Source organism: Balaenoptera acutorostrata, chromosome 4, assembly GCF_949987535.1.
Source record: "Balaenoptera acutorostrata chromosome 4, mBalAcu1.1, whole genome shotgun sequence".
Lineage (NCBI taxonomy): Eukaryota > Metazoa > Chordata > Mammalia > Artiodactyla > Balaenopteridae > Balaenoptera > Balaenoptera acutorostrata.
The window spans coordinates 64,405,085-64,418,503 of NC_080067.1; the positions used below are offsets into that span (position 1 = coordinate 64,405,085).

Sequence of the window (13,419 nt, forward strand, 5' to 3'; positions counted from 1 at the left end):
TCGTTTTTATCAAAAATTATTTCATTCTCTCCTCTGTTAAATTAAAAGCTCTTGACTTTTGAAACAAATATATTTGAATGTTTCATAAGTACCATTTTATATTCATTGTTTAAATATTAAGTTTTTTGCATAACTTTTATTTTAAAATGGTAGATTATCTGTCTTGTCTAATTGACCTCTAAACCCTGATTTAATTAAAATGGTTTATGTGTCAGCTATTTAACAAGTACCTTAGGAATAAAGCCATGAAAGTTGACTAGGGCCCATTTTACTTATTTCTCTTGTTCTCCCCCCTTCTTGCTAGCAATATAGCACTAAGAAATTTCTTTAAATATTGGCAAGACCCTAAGAGACTACATTCCAGGCAAAAATAGATCAGAGCAGGAAAGAGTTCTTTTAGCAAAAACAGCAGTGGCAAGTGAAACACACTATAAATCTGGTCTTCCACTATGGGAAAGGAAGTTAGGAAACTGTCCTAGTATTGCAAATGTCCAGTTGGGAAGGCACTGGGCCTGTTTCTAAATAGCCTAGAGCTGGCCTGCATTTCTGCTTTTCTTCCTTAACACCTCTCCTCTGATACCTCCTTTCTTAGAGTCTGAATAAATGACTAGGCTGACAGAGCCTGGGCTTAGAATAAATTTCAGCAACTAGAGCTGAAGAAGGAATGGACTTGGATGGTAAGGATCCTCCCCAAATTATTGAAAACAGTATAGACAGGGATAGAGATAGATATAAATAGAAGTCCTAGGTGTTTATAATGGGCTTTAGGATCTTTCCAACTCATGATGACACTGGATGGGGTTGGAGGGTAGTGAGTATCCATCTACAAAGGTCTAAGTGACAGAGAATGATAGAGGAAGAAGACAGTCCTTGTTCTGTCTTGGCGTTCCTGCCAACAGTAAAATACCGAAAGTTAGTACAACTGGATGTGTACTATTTGTGACCTTCAGACTTCAGTGATGGGAGCCTAATGAAAAAGCTAAAATTTGTTTTACAATGGAACAGAAAAAGAAACTCTGGTCAAAAACAATAGGTAATGGCAATAGAAATCAGTCAGTCACTTCGGCATTAGTCTTTGCACCAAGAAATTTATCTGAAAAGAGTCCCTAGTTCTTTCTGTGTGTTAATAGTTCTGGTATCATCCCTGCGTAGTCCTACATAGTGGTGTTTTTAAAGAGTGGAAACTCTACGCCTTGACCTTTAGGAATTGCTAGCACAACTTCAGGATTTTACACACACTTTATTTAGTAAAATCTCTGAGCATCACTCTCAACCAGCATTGTCATTTTCCAAAGCGTTTTTGTGGCTTAATGTTACATTCAGTTACAAAAAATTAGGATAGTATCTTATACAACAGCCTGCCTGAATTTAGAAATTCCATCTTCCCCAAAGCTTCTTTCCTGGGATATATTAAGCAGATTATATAAGACAATTTATAAGGATATATTCAGGAAACCTATCACAGAAAAAAATATATTATTGGAGATTTACTTGTGAAGAATCCCTAGTGGTATCTTCAGCACTTTTTTTCCCTGAACATTATGTCTATAGTTTGTACGTACCCAGGCAGTCTCTTGGTTTGTATAAGTAGATGACTTTCTAACACAGCAGGTGAATGTTAGGATAACTCTCTAGATTTGGAGATAATGGGGTTGATCCCTTGTTTCACCATTTAACATTATTTACACTGAACTTGGAACTATTACTTTATTTAAGAGTTAAATGTAGACTTGCATGCTGGCTTGAGAACCTAACCATTCCACAAATACTGTGCTAGGCTTTGGTTGGTGACTCAATAATAGGTAGAAGTTACTGTGCAATTCCAATGTGTCAGGCCCTGTGCACTTTGTATATATTATCTGATTATTTCAATAAACTTTCGATATAGATAACTCTTACTGTCTCTATATGACAAATGAGGAAAAAAGCATAAAGTAACTTTCCCAAGGTCAGAGAACTAGTAAGATACAATCCCTGCCTTCATAGAATACAGTGTTTAATATTTCAACTTACAAGTAATTTACAAACTAAAATAGGGCAGAGAATGAGAACTCTGAACATTTGAAGTGACCATAAGATTAATCAGTTTTTAGATCTTATAAATCTCACTTACCAGAACAGTGTTTTACGAAACAATATTCAGCTTTTTACCCATCTTATTCATTGGACTTGGCTATGCCTTTTGCTGGCTATTACTAAAAATGATAATAAAATACTCTAGTGATCAGGAGAAACCACTACTGCCTTTCAGAAGGAATTGCAAGTGACAGTTCTAAACAATGACAATTGTCATAACAAATATTTTTTTCCAAGGTTTGAAGGAGACAATACTCATTTAGGTACATAGATCCTGATAAATTTATTTGAAAACCAGTTTTATAACATCATAGTCATACTTCAGGAGTTCAAACTGTTGGGCACATGTTATGATAAAGTATTGACTGAAATAACTAATTCTTAATCTGATAGTCTACCTTCACTGCAAGTTTATGGAATTCCTATTGCAAATCTAATTATGCTTAGCTTTCTTTAAATTGTTTATTAAATCAAGGAAATCTTGAAAACACATTCTTGGTTTTATCTCGAGAGCAAAATCTTTAATGTGTTTGACTTCTTTCAACATCAGAATGGACTACTTCCTAGAAATTTAAGCTGCACTTTTATTGATACAGTGGTTCTCTTTCCTATCAATTGTTTTCTTGGTGGGGGGAGGGGGAGAGGTAATGCCATTTTTTGACTAAAAATTTTTTAATTATGCTAAAGGAAGAAACTAACATTTCTTCCCCCAAGGTCTGGGAAGTATGTTTCTTTTAATAAAACCTAATTTCAGGATCTTCCAGGGTAAAAGAGATATAACAAACAAAATGACAGTGGAAACTATCATAACCTTATGCTTGTATAACATGTATCCTTGTTAAGAATCTGTTCTTACTTCTTTCCCTCTATGTGAAAAAAATAGTAGGAAAAAAGCTAAGAAAATTAAACATTTCTTTGGCTTATTTGGACCCAAATGGCTTGACTTTTTTTTTTTTTTTTAACAGTTTTTATATTTTCCACTGGATAAGACTTTTGTCTGGTCATTTTGTATTTCTAACACTATTTCAGTAGGCCTGTATATCAGTATAAGGCACCCAAAAGCATAGAGTGAGTGGGATATACTATTTTAAAATTATGAGATTTTTGGTTTTGTGTTTACAACTTGTTCAAAAGAGAGATTAAAATGTTTATTTGCTGCTCTTTTTGCTTTTACCATTACTGGAGCCACTGCTAGCACTAGTTGGTCTAGAAGTGCTGCCAGTTTGTGAAGAGGCTGGGAAGTTCAGCTCTAATACTTTAATTGAAGTCTGAGAAGCAGAAGTACTTGTACTCTTAGATGACCTAGAATAAAACCAGAATTACTGTAATTTAATTCAAAATTTTTATTTTAGTAGAGACCCCCTCATTAATGGCAAAAGATGCCATAATCCCACAAGTAATTAAAGAGATCAAAAAAGATATACTATTAATAGTGCTAATAATTTTAAAAGCATCACCATTAGTAATATCAAGAAATTAGTTTAAAAAGGAAAAGGTGATAAAGTTTCAAACCAGTAGAAAAATAGTTCAACAAATATATTTCTATTGACATATGAAAAATGTTTTCAACTATAACCAATTTAGAGATAAAATCATTAGGTATTAAAAGTTTGCAAAAATCATTAAAAGATAACAAAAACAGGCATGGGAATTTGGGTGCTGGCAAGAGTGATTAAAATGATAGGTTATATAATTTAAACCAAAAAGAAGAAAGTGAAGGGCCTATTGACAGGATAAAGTGGTGGTAACTATCCAAACGATTGTAAATACTAAGATTTTTAGATATATATTTTTATGAAAGTACTGGGATGTTCAAGTGGCTGCTCACCATGTTTACATAGAAAGTGTTTTTGTCTTGTTTTACTTAAGCACTGTCTTTTAGGAAATCCTTTCATGACATCTCTTCGTGGAGTAATGAAAAGTAATATGGCTGCTGAATGTGGGAGATTGGGAATTTTAAAATTCGGATCATCATTAATAATTATTATTTTGTCAGCAAAGCACAAGAATGTTGACTAAATGTCTACTTGATGATAGAATTCTGTATAAAACTAAACTGCAGAAGTAAAGAATAATTTCCTTTTTAGCAAAATTAAGCAGCATAAATAAAATTCTGACTCCTGAAGATTTTACAATGGATTTTAATAATAAGTCTGTACAACCAAGTTGCCCTTTTATAGTTTAATAAATTCTCCCCATACTCAGGGATGACCATGCTAAATGTACCCTCCAAAATCTCACCCTGCTTTTATCCTACTGAAATAGCTGCCAGTCACAAAGCACTTATGTCAAAATGAAAATAATAACACCAGACAGAAGTCAGAAGGAAAGAGTCTTGCCCTGCTGGCTGTTTTCTGTGTATGTGACACTGACACATGCCATAGCTGTGGCATGTGGAAGTAGCTGAGTTCACTTAGGATGGAAGCTGTGAGAGTTGTAGGTAAGTAAGTAAGGAGATGGTGTTTTCTCCTTCCACTTACCTTGCTGATACCAGTGAAGTCTGGGAAGGAGATCTAGAACTGTGACGACTCCCTTTAGTACTAGCTGTAGGTAGTGCTAAACCACTCTGGAAGGATAGTCAATAGCAATCAGTACCACTGCATTTTAGAATAATTTTCATTAGACTTCATTTTATGATGAATACCATAAATTTTTATGAAATGTTTAAGAAATATTTATATTTAACTAGAAGATACTCATTACCTGTTGAAAGTATGTTTGAAGGATAATACCAATCTCAGCATTTTCTTCTGTGATATCAACTAACATTTCATCAATGATCTTGTGAAGCTGTTTCACTTCACGAAGTTTGATGTCTTGTTCTTCTAGTGTTTCATCTTTTGTGTCTTTCAAAAGACGGATTTCCTTGATGAGTTTTGCACACTGTTGGTCAACAGTCGTGTTATTATTTAAACCTGTTTTCTAGAACTTAATATTTTTTAATGGGTGAAGGAGGGTTTGGGGTTACCATTTGGAGCTCCAAAAAAATATAAATATGACAGGTCAGTTTTTAAAAGTTATCAATACCTGTTTAGTTACTCTCTCTAATTTTGGCTTCTGTTCCTCAGTTTCTCTCCTTAGTTGAAGTGCATAAGCTTGCTTCTCTGATATTTTTTCTTTGACATTATTTGTTAAATGTTCTATAACTGCTAAAGTATTTTCCATGCTCTGCAGAAAATAAAGTATTAACATACTTATTGATTAGGATCAGAAGTAACTTTTATAACTTGCCAAGTATTCATTTAATTTCGATTCATTTATTTTTGTATACAATGTACATTCTGTTGGTAGATAATAAGTATAATGGCTTTATGGATTAAGTTTTATATATAATTCCACTGGAAAGTATTTTTATGGTATTTGGGAGAAAAATAATTCAAACAATGACTGTTGAAAGCATACAATTTTCAAAGATTCCTAATTCATATCACCTGTTCCTTCAACTTTATTAGTCAAAAAAAAAAATCTAAATGTTTATAGAGCCTGCTTATTACCAAGCACGTTGTTTTCTTATCTTTCAGACTTTTAAGGAACAATCTTTAAGGTGATCTTAAAGGATTTAAGTGAAATAAAGTTCATTGAATAAAAGGTTAGTGGATAGATCATAATTGGCTAGCTATGATTCATCAGCTAATCAACAAGTAATTGTCAGGAGTCTAACCTACACTTTAGGACTGGGATTTTAACTAATTTAGTTAATACTTTGATCACTTATTTTTTTTCTCATTTAATGAGACATCTCTCACTATCTAATTCTCTAAAAAATTGTCTTTGTACAAGATAACAAGACAGAATAATGATGGTTAACTTTTACTAAGGTCTTACTACTAAAGCCTGTAGAATTTACCTGGATATCTTCCTGTAGTTCTCTGATTTGTCTTTGTTTGTATCTGTGTTTTTCATCAACAGCTCTCTTTTGTTCTTCTAGTTGAATTTTTACCTCATACTCAGCACCTAGAATTTAAAGAATTTTTGCTTTAAATTTTTAACATGCTGTGTAGAAAGCAAGCTTAAAGTCTTACATAAGTTAAACTTTTAACATTTTTTTTATGAAAGGTTAAATTCCTTATGTCTAGTTGTTGAAAAACAGGGCATGAAATAACTATTTTTATTTTGTCAACATAGAGCAGCCAATATGCTGTTCTCTTCAGATTTGAAATTAACTCCCTAGAGAAGTGATATGCCATATCACTAGAACTAATAATGGCAATAACACCTTAGCACTTATTTTAAAGGAGGGGGATGATTAGTTTTTCCAACTGAGTCAAACATGATACACTTTTGTTTTCCTTGTCTCATGGTGTTCCTCTTTTTAAAATAAATAATTGTACAGCTTTCATTGCATGTATATTTTTTAAAGTTTTAATAATTCCTACATACTAGATGGAGTCACTTTCTTAAAAGATTGTTTGTAATTGTTGTTGCAACTGTTCAGCACTTGCAAGGTGTTTCCTAGAGCGTAGATTTCTTTTTCAGCTTTGTTGATCTTAGCATCCAAACTGTCACCTTCCCTTTGAAGTTCTTCTTTTTCTTGAGCAGCCTATGAAAAACGGAATAGATTGGTTAAAAGTGTCATGGGGGAGAATGTCTGTTTTCAGGGCAGGAAATAGTTAACTCACAACAATACCAATTTGCCTTGGGGCCTACATGCAGCACCAAGCATTTATTTCTTGCACCTGATTTAAAGTAAAAGACCAAATCCTCAAGGCCTTCCAAATATAGCACATAGGATACAAAAGCATGATGGCAATGTAGTAACCAACCAAAGCTTACATGAAAACTCTCCAACAAAAATGAACGAAAAGTTAAGCAGGTATAAACTTTACTGAGAAGAGAAATAAGGTTAGCTAGAAGAGGTTTCAAACTAGATATTAAATAAAAAGAATGTATGTTTCTCACCTGAAAGAGGCTTGGCACACTTTCTCATTTTAAGTCTTAGTAGTAAAAGAGGTGAACAAAGTATACCCATAAAGTGTTGCATATTTTTTAAAGGAAAAATACTGCATGATCCTACTTATATGAGGTACCTAGAGTAGTCAGATTCACAAAAGCAAAGTAGATTGGTGGTTGCCAGGAGTTTTGGAGAGGGAGAAATGGGGAGTTACTGTTTAATGGGTACAGTTCTAGTTTTGAAAGATAAAAAAAGTTCTGGGGATGGCTCTTGTGTTAACTGTACAACAGTATGAATATACTTAATACCACTGAAATGTACACTTAAAAATTATTAAAACAGCAAATTTTATGTATATATTATCACATTTTAAAAAGTTTTAATTAGATAATTGTGATAAATATGGCTAGAAAAAAATGAAGTCTGTAAATTGCTGAAAACCAAAAATTCCTCAGTGAGTGAACATAGTCAGTGACTTTTTCAAGCTTAACTGTGTCACTGGGCTAGGCCTTCTAGAGTTGTACCCAAACGGTTCCAAACAACTCCAGTTAAGGGTTGAGAGGGATAGCATGCATATATATTTAAAAGTGCTCCCATGAAAAGATGCTCAGCATCGCTAATCATTAGAGAAATGCAAATCAGAACTACAGTGAGGTACTACCTCACACCAGTCAGAATGGCCATCATCAAAAAGTCTAAAAATAACAAATGCTGGAGGGGGTGTGAAGAAAAGGGAACCCTCCTACACTGTTGCTGGGAAGGTAAATTGGCACAGCCACTATGGAGAACAGTATGGAGGTTCCTCAAAAAACTAAAAATAGAGCTACCATATGATCCAGCAATCCCACTCCTGGGCATATATCCAGACAAAACTATAATTCAAAAAGATACATGCACCCCTATGTTCATAGCAGCAGTATTCACAATAGCCAAGACATGGAAACAACTGAAGTGTCCATCAACAGATGAAAGGATAAAGAAGATGTGGTACATATATACAATGGAATATTACTCAGCCATAAAAGAGAATGAAGTAATGCAATTTGCAACAACATGGATGGACCTAGAGATTATCATACTAAGTGAAGTAAGTCAGAAAGAGAAAGCTGAATATCATATATCACTTATATGTGGAATCTAAAGTATGACACAGATGAACATATCTATGAAACAGAAACAGACCCACAGATATAGAGAACAGACTTGTGGTTGCCAAGGGGGAGGGGGTGGGGGACGGAAGGAGTGGGAGTTTGGGATTAGCAGATGCAAACTATTACATATAGGATGGATAAACAAAGTCCTACTGTATAACACAGGGAACTATATTCAATATCCTGTGATAAACCATAATGGGAAAGAATATTTGAAAAAGAATATAGCTGAATGCTATACAGAAGAAATTAACACAACACTGTAAATCAACTATACTTCAATAAAATTTTAAAAAATGAAAGTGCCAAAACCCATTTTTAGTCAAAATCAACTAATAATTTCATTGTTAAATTTATTTAATCCCAAGTATCTGTACTTAAACCAGAATGTGGTCACTGGAAATTTTTTTTGGTAATGTTTCAATTCTTAACATTTTCAGTTATTTGTTTTATTATGCTTCAAGATATGTTATACATTTTTATAGCAAATAGTACATAATAAAAAATTAAGCTTAGCAAAAAATATAACGTTCTTAGGTAAATTACATCTAATTCTTTCAAGTTGAGTCTAGAATTAGCAAACATTTCATTCAAAATATAGTGTAGTGGGAGAAAGAGCTAGAATGAATCAAAACAGCTAGATTTTAGTTGTGGATTTCCTACTAGTAAGCTGAGTAACATTAAGTCATTTACTTCCCTACTCCAAGGTCAGTTTGTTTGTCAAATAAATGGGTTGAATTTGTTCATTTATACAAAATCCTGATCTAATTCCATAAATACCTTAGACTTCTAAACAGTGGTAAACAGAAAATCAGTCAGAGGTGTGCACTCCTGTAGAATCAGATAATCCCTGGAGGGCCCACTAGAAAATGCCAAGTCTTTGGTGTCACCGTGCAGTGGCATCATTGTACACCCACTGATTGCTTTTGCCCATTTTCAGACCATGGATAATTTTTCTCAACGTAAGCCAGATTTACTTTAGTTATAAAGAAAAGTTTCAATTTTACACATCTGGCACATGTGAAGTGTTATGAGTAAAACATTTAAATATGCTGACAACAAAAAATGTGAATAACTGTGTGGCAAGCTATGGACCCTGGAGGAAAGTGAAGTATGACATCAGGAAATTAACAAGGGCAACTGATAGCCTTGATTAATTTCACATATTCACTATACTGGCACAGAAGGAATACTCTCCCTCGTAAAATTTGCCTGTTTTCCTGAGAAGTGGATACTTCATCAACATCATCATCATAATGGCAATAACAGTAATGATAGCTAATATTCATTGAGAGCTCATTTTGTTCCAGGCTCTGTTTTAAGGGCTTTACATATATTTTCTCATTTACTTCTTACAACAAAAGTAACAGTATTACCCTAATTTTGCAAGTGAGTAAACTAAGGCCCCAAATGGTTAAATAACTTATTCAAGGTCACCTACCTAATGAGTGATAGAACCAAGGCATGGACAAAAACACCAGTGCTTTTATGTAACTCATCAGAGCCCTTGTTGGTAGAGAAACTTAGCTGGAATTGCAACATCTATCTACTTCCCATCATTTAACAGACTAGAGCCTACAATTCACCCCTTGGGAACCTTCAAAACCTGAGAGGAGGAAAGTCCTGTTCATAGTGGGCAGAAGCCTCACGTACTAAAGACTGATGAGTTATAAGAAGGGTTTGAGAGCTGGGACTCATTTCTCATAATAGGTTGGGTGGAATTTCCTGAGGCAAAGTGGCAGACATCACACAGTGTAGTATGTTAAGGGCAGCCTTAAAGAAGGGCTACAGAAGGAAACTTAGAAGATTAAGTAGAAGTCCAAATGGAGGGTGCATCCACAAGGGCCATCCTCTGAAGGTGTGAATTGGAGATCTCTTTCCCACTCCTATCCATGTATGATACAGGAAAAATGAGCTAAAGTTACAATCTCCATTCCTTCTTTGAACTGTTTGAGTAACTTCCCAGACCTCTCAGCAAAGGAAATCACACCTGTTCAGGGTATTTTCTACAAGGGAAAGATGAATATAGCAGTAGTCAGGAAGGAAATTGCATCCAACTCCTGATCACTTCTAAATTTCCCTTTAGGGTTACAAGGTAAAGATAATCACGAGATGGCAGACAACTCTCAAAACAGAAAAAACAGTAGATTCACCTGATCTGTTTGTCTCCCACCTAAAACGAAAGCAAAGGAACAGCCGTCTTCCTCTCTGGATATCTGCCATACCAGGACAGCAATGACAAACTGGAATGTAAGATTCAGAGGTGGTGTAGCTCTAGGTGACAATAAAGTCTAGGCTGTGGTCATATGAGTGCATGACTACAGTGAAGTAAAGCTTTGAGCCTGAGGTTTTGAACAGGTTGTCACAACATGTTAAGGACACCCAGAGTGATAGTGGGTCTTAGAGTAAAAGAGATTATGAACCTTGAATAAATGAGGGGAAAAGACATGACACAAATGACAGCAGAAAAAACAGTGTCAGAGTGGTCCAGACCTCTCTTTGACCTCGTGTATAAAACTAATAATGCTTCAGTACCTCCATCTAGCAACTCATGTTTTATGACCTAATTAAGTATAATAGCTACTGGAGTGCTATGAAATTTGAAATTTCATGGCAAAAAAATTTGCCATTTTGGTTTTTAACAAAGAGCTAAGAAAGAATGAATACTTCATTCTATCACAACTGTAAATCCATTAAGATTACCTTTATTACATAATAAGCCTGCGTTTTCTCCTCTTCTCCCTCAGGAGGCAGCATAACAACAGTAAGAATTTCATATCTATTCTTCAGCTTATCAATTTTACTTAGCCGCTCATGAAACTCAGCACTAGTATGAAAAGGAAAAGAAAAATTAAACACTGAAAAACAATATACTTTTAAAGGACTACTGTTCTTACAGAAGACAGTTTTGTGTTACTACTGAACTCAAACAGTTTAAATATATTCTCACATTACAATTTTATAATTCAGTGTGAAGGGTCTCAGATTTCACCCAATTTGAAAGCTAACAAGTTAACCTGACACAGTTTCATGGATGCTGGCAAAAAACACAAGATTTCTGGGTCAGAGGAAAAGGCCTTTATCACTCATGGCATATCAAGTAGCATGAGCTTCCTATTTGCATTAGTTCCCCTCGCTCCCAAAGTGCCATGCAGGTGAGGAGCTCAAATGGATGCTGCACATACAGCAGGTTTATGTCACAACTGAAGAACCTCAAGCTTAGTTAATCCAAATATTTTATAATGGGAAATAAGCAAACATACCTAACCTTTGCTGCAGAGGGAGATACTATCTCTAGCTCCCAAGCCTGCTCACTATCCAAACATCTTTTAAAAGATGGTCCAGTGCAAATCAAAACCACAATGAGATGTCACCTCACACCCATGAAAATGGCTACTATCAAAAAGACAAAAACAAAAAAACAAAAAACCCAACATAGTATTGGTGAGGAAGTGGAGAAACGGAACCTTTAAGCACTATTAGTGGGATGGTAAAATGGTGCAAATGCTATGGAAAACATGGCAGTTCCTCAAAAAATTAAAAATAGAAGAGCCATATGATCCAGCAATCCCACTTCTGGGTATATATCCTAAAGAATTTAAAGCAGGTTCTCAAAGAGATATCTGCACACCAATGTTCATATATTATTCACAAAAGCCAAGATGCAGAAGCAAGCCAAATGCCCATGGACAGACGAATGAATAAGATACATAAAATGGAATATTATTCAGCCTTAAAGAGGAAATTCTGTCACATGCTACATGGTGAACCTTGAGGACATTATGCTAAATGAAATAAACTAGTCACAAAAAGACAAATACTACATGATTCCACTTATGTGAGGTATCTAAAGTAGTCAAATTCATACAGAAAGAATAGTGGCTACTAAGGGCTGGGGGAAGGGGGAAATGGGAAGTTAATATTTAATGGGTATAGAGTTTCATTTTTACAAGATGAAAAAGTTCTGGAGATCTGTTGCTCAACAATGTGAAAATATATAACACTACTAACTGTACATTGTAAAATTGTTAAGATGGTAAATTTTATGTGTTTTTTACCAAAAAATTTTAAAAGACAGTTTCAGTTTTATAAGATGAAAAAGTTCTGGAGATCTATTGCTCAAAAATGTGAAAATACTAACACTACTAACTGTACATTTTTAAATGGTTAAGATGATAAATTTTATGTTTTTTACCAAAAAAAAATTTTTAACATCGTTATTGGAGTATAATTGCTTTACAATGTTGTGTTACTTTCTGTTGTATAACAAAGTGAATCAGCTATATGCATACATATATCCCCATCTCCCCTCCCTCTTGCATCTCCCTCCCACCCTCTTTATCCCACCCCTCTAGGTGGTCGCAAAGCACCGAGCTGATCTCCCTGTGCTATGCGGCTGCTTCCCACTAGCTCTCTAGTTTACATTTGGTAGTGTATATATCTCAACTCTACTCTCTCACTTTATCCCAGCTTACCTTTCACCAGCCCCCGTGTCCTCAAGTCCATTCTTTACGTCTGTGTCTTTATTCCTGTCCTGCCCCTAGGTGCATCAGAACCTTTTTTTTTTTAGATTCCATATATATGTGTTAGCACACAGTATTTGTTCTTCTCTTTCTGACTTACTTCACTCTGTATGACAGACTCTAGGTCCATCCACCTCACTAAAAATAACTCAATTTCATTTCTTTTTATGGCTGAGTAATATTTCATTGTATATATGTGCCACATCTTCTATATCCATTCACCTGTCGATGGACACTTAATTTGCTTCCATGTCCTGGCTATTGTAAATAGTGCTGCAAAGAACATTGTGGTACCTGACTCTTTTTGAATTATTGTTTTCTCAGGGTATATGCCCAGTAGTGGGATTGCTGGATCATATGGTAGTTCTATTTTTAGTTTTTTAAGGAATTAGATAGATTAGATTAGTTAGATTTTTTAAGGAATCTCCATACTATTCTCCATAGTGGCTGTATCAATTTACCTTCCCACCAACAGTGCAAGAGGGTTCCCTTTTCTCCACACCCTCTCCAGCATTTATTGTTTGTAAATTTTTGATGATGGCCATTCTGACTGGTGTGAGGTGATACCTCATTGTAGTTTTGATTTGTTTGATTTGCTCAACATCACTGATCATATCCCTAATGATTAGTGATGTTGAGCATCTTTTCCTGTGTTTGTTGGCAATCTGTATATCTTCTTTGGAGAAATATCTATTTAGGTCTTCTGCCCATTTTTGGATTGAGTTGTTTGTTTTTTTGATATGGAGTTGCATGAGCTGCTTGTATATTTTGGAGATTA

General features: G+C 34.7%; 1 protein-coding gene across 1 annotated transcript in view; it reads right to left on the reverse strand.

The window, feature by feature from the left end:
- Window positions 1–2,321: 2,321 nt before the first annotated feature.
- Window positions 2,322–13,419, reverse strand: part of CCDC39 (coiled-coil domain containing 39) — a 46,980-nt gene continuing 35,882 nt past the window's right edge. Inside the window, exons 14-20 of the mRNA XM_007195370.2 lie at window positions 10,822–10,945; window positions 6,457–6,616; window positions 5,924–6,030; window positions 5,104–5,244; window positions 4,780–4,959; window positions 4,557–4,642; window positions 2,322–3,378 (exon numbers count right to left, since the gene is read on the reverse strand). Of these exons, the coding sequence (XP_007195432.1) occupies window positions 3,225–3,378; window positions 4,557–4,642; window positions 4,780–4,959; window positions 5,104–5,244; window positions 5,924–6,030; window positions 6,457–6,616; window positions 10,822–10,945 (952 nt within the window). The 3' untranslated portion in view covers window positions 2,322–3,224. The remainder of the gene's footprint in view (window positions 3,379–4,556; window positions 4,643–4,779; window positions 4,960–5,103; window positions 5,245–5,923; window positions 6,031–6,456; window positions 6,617–10,821; window positions 10,946–13,419) is intronic.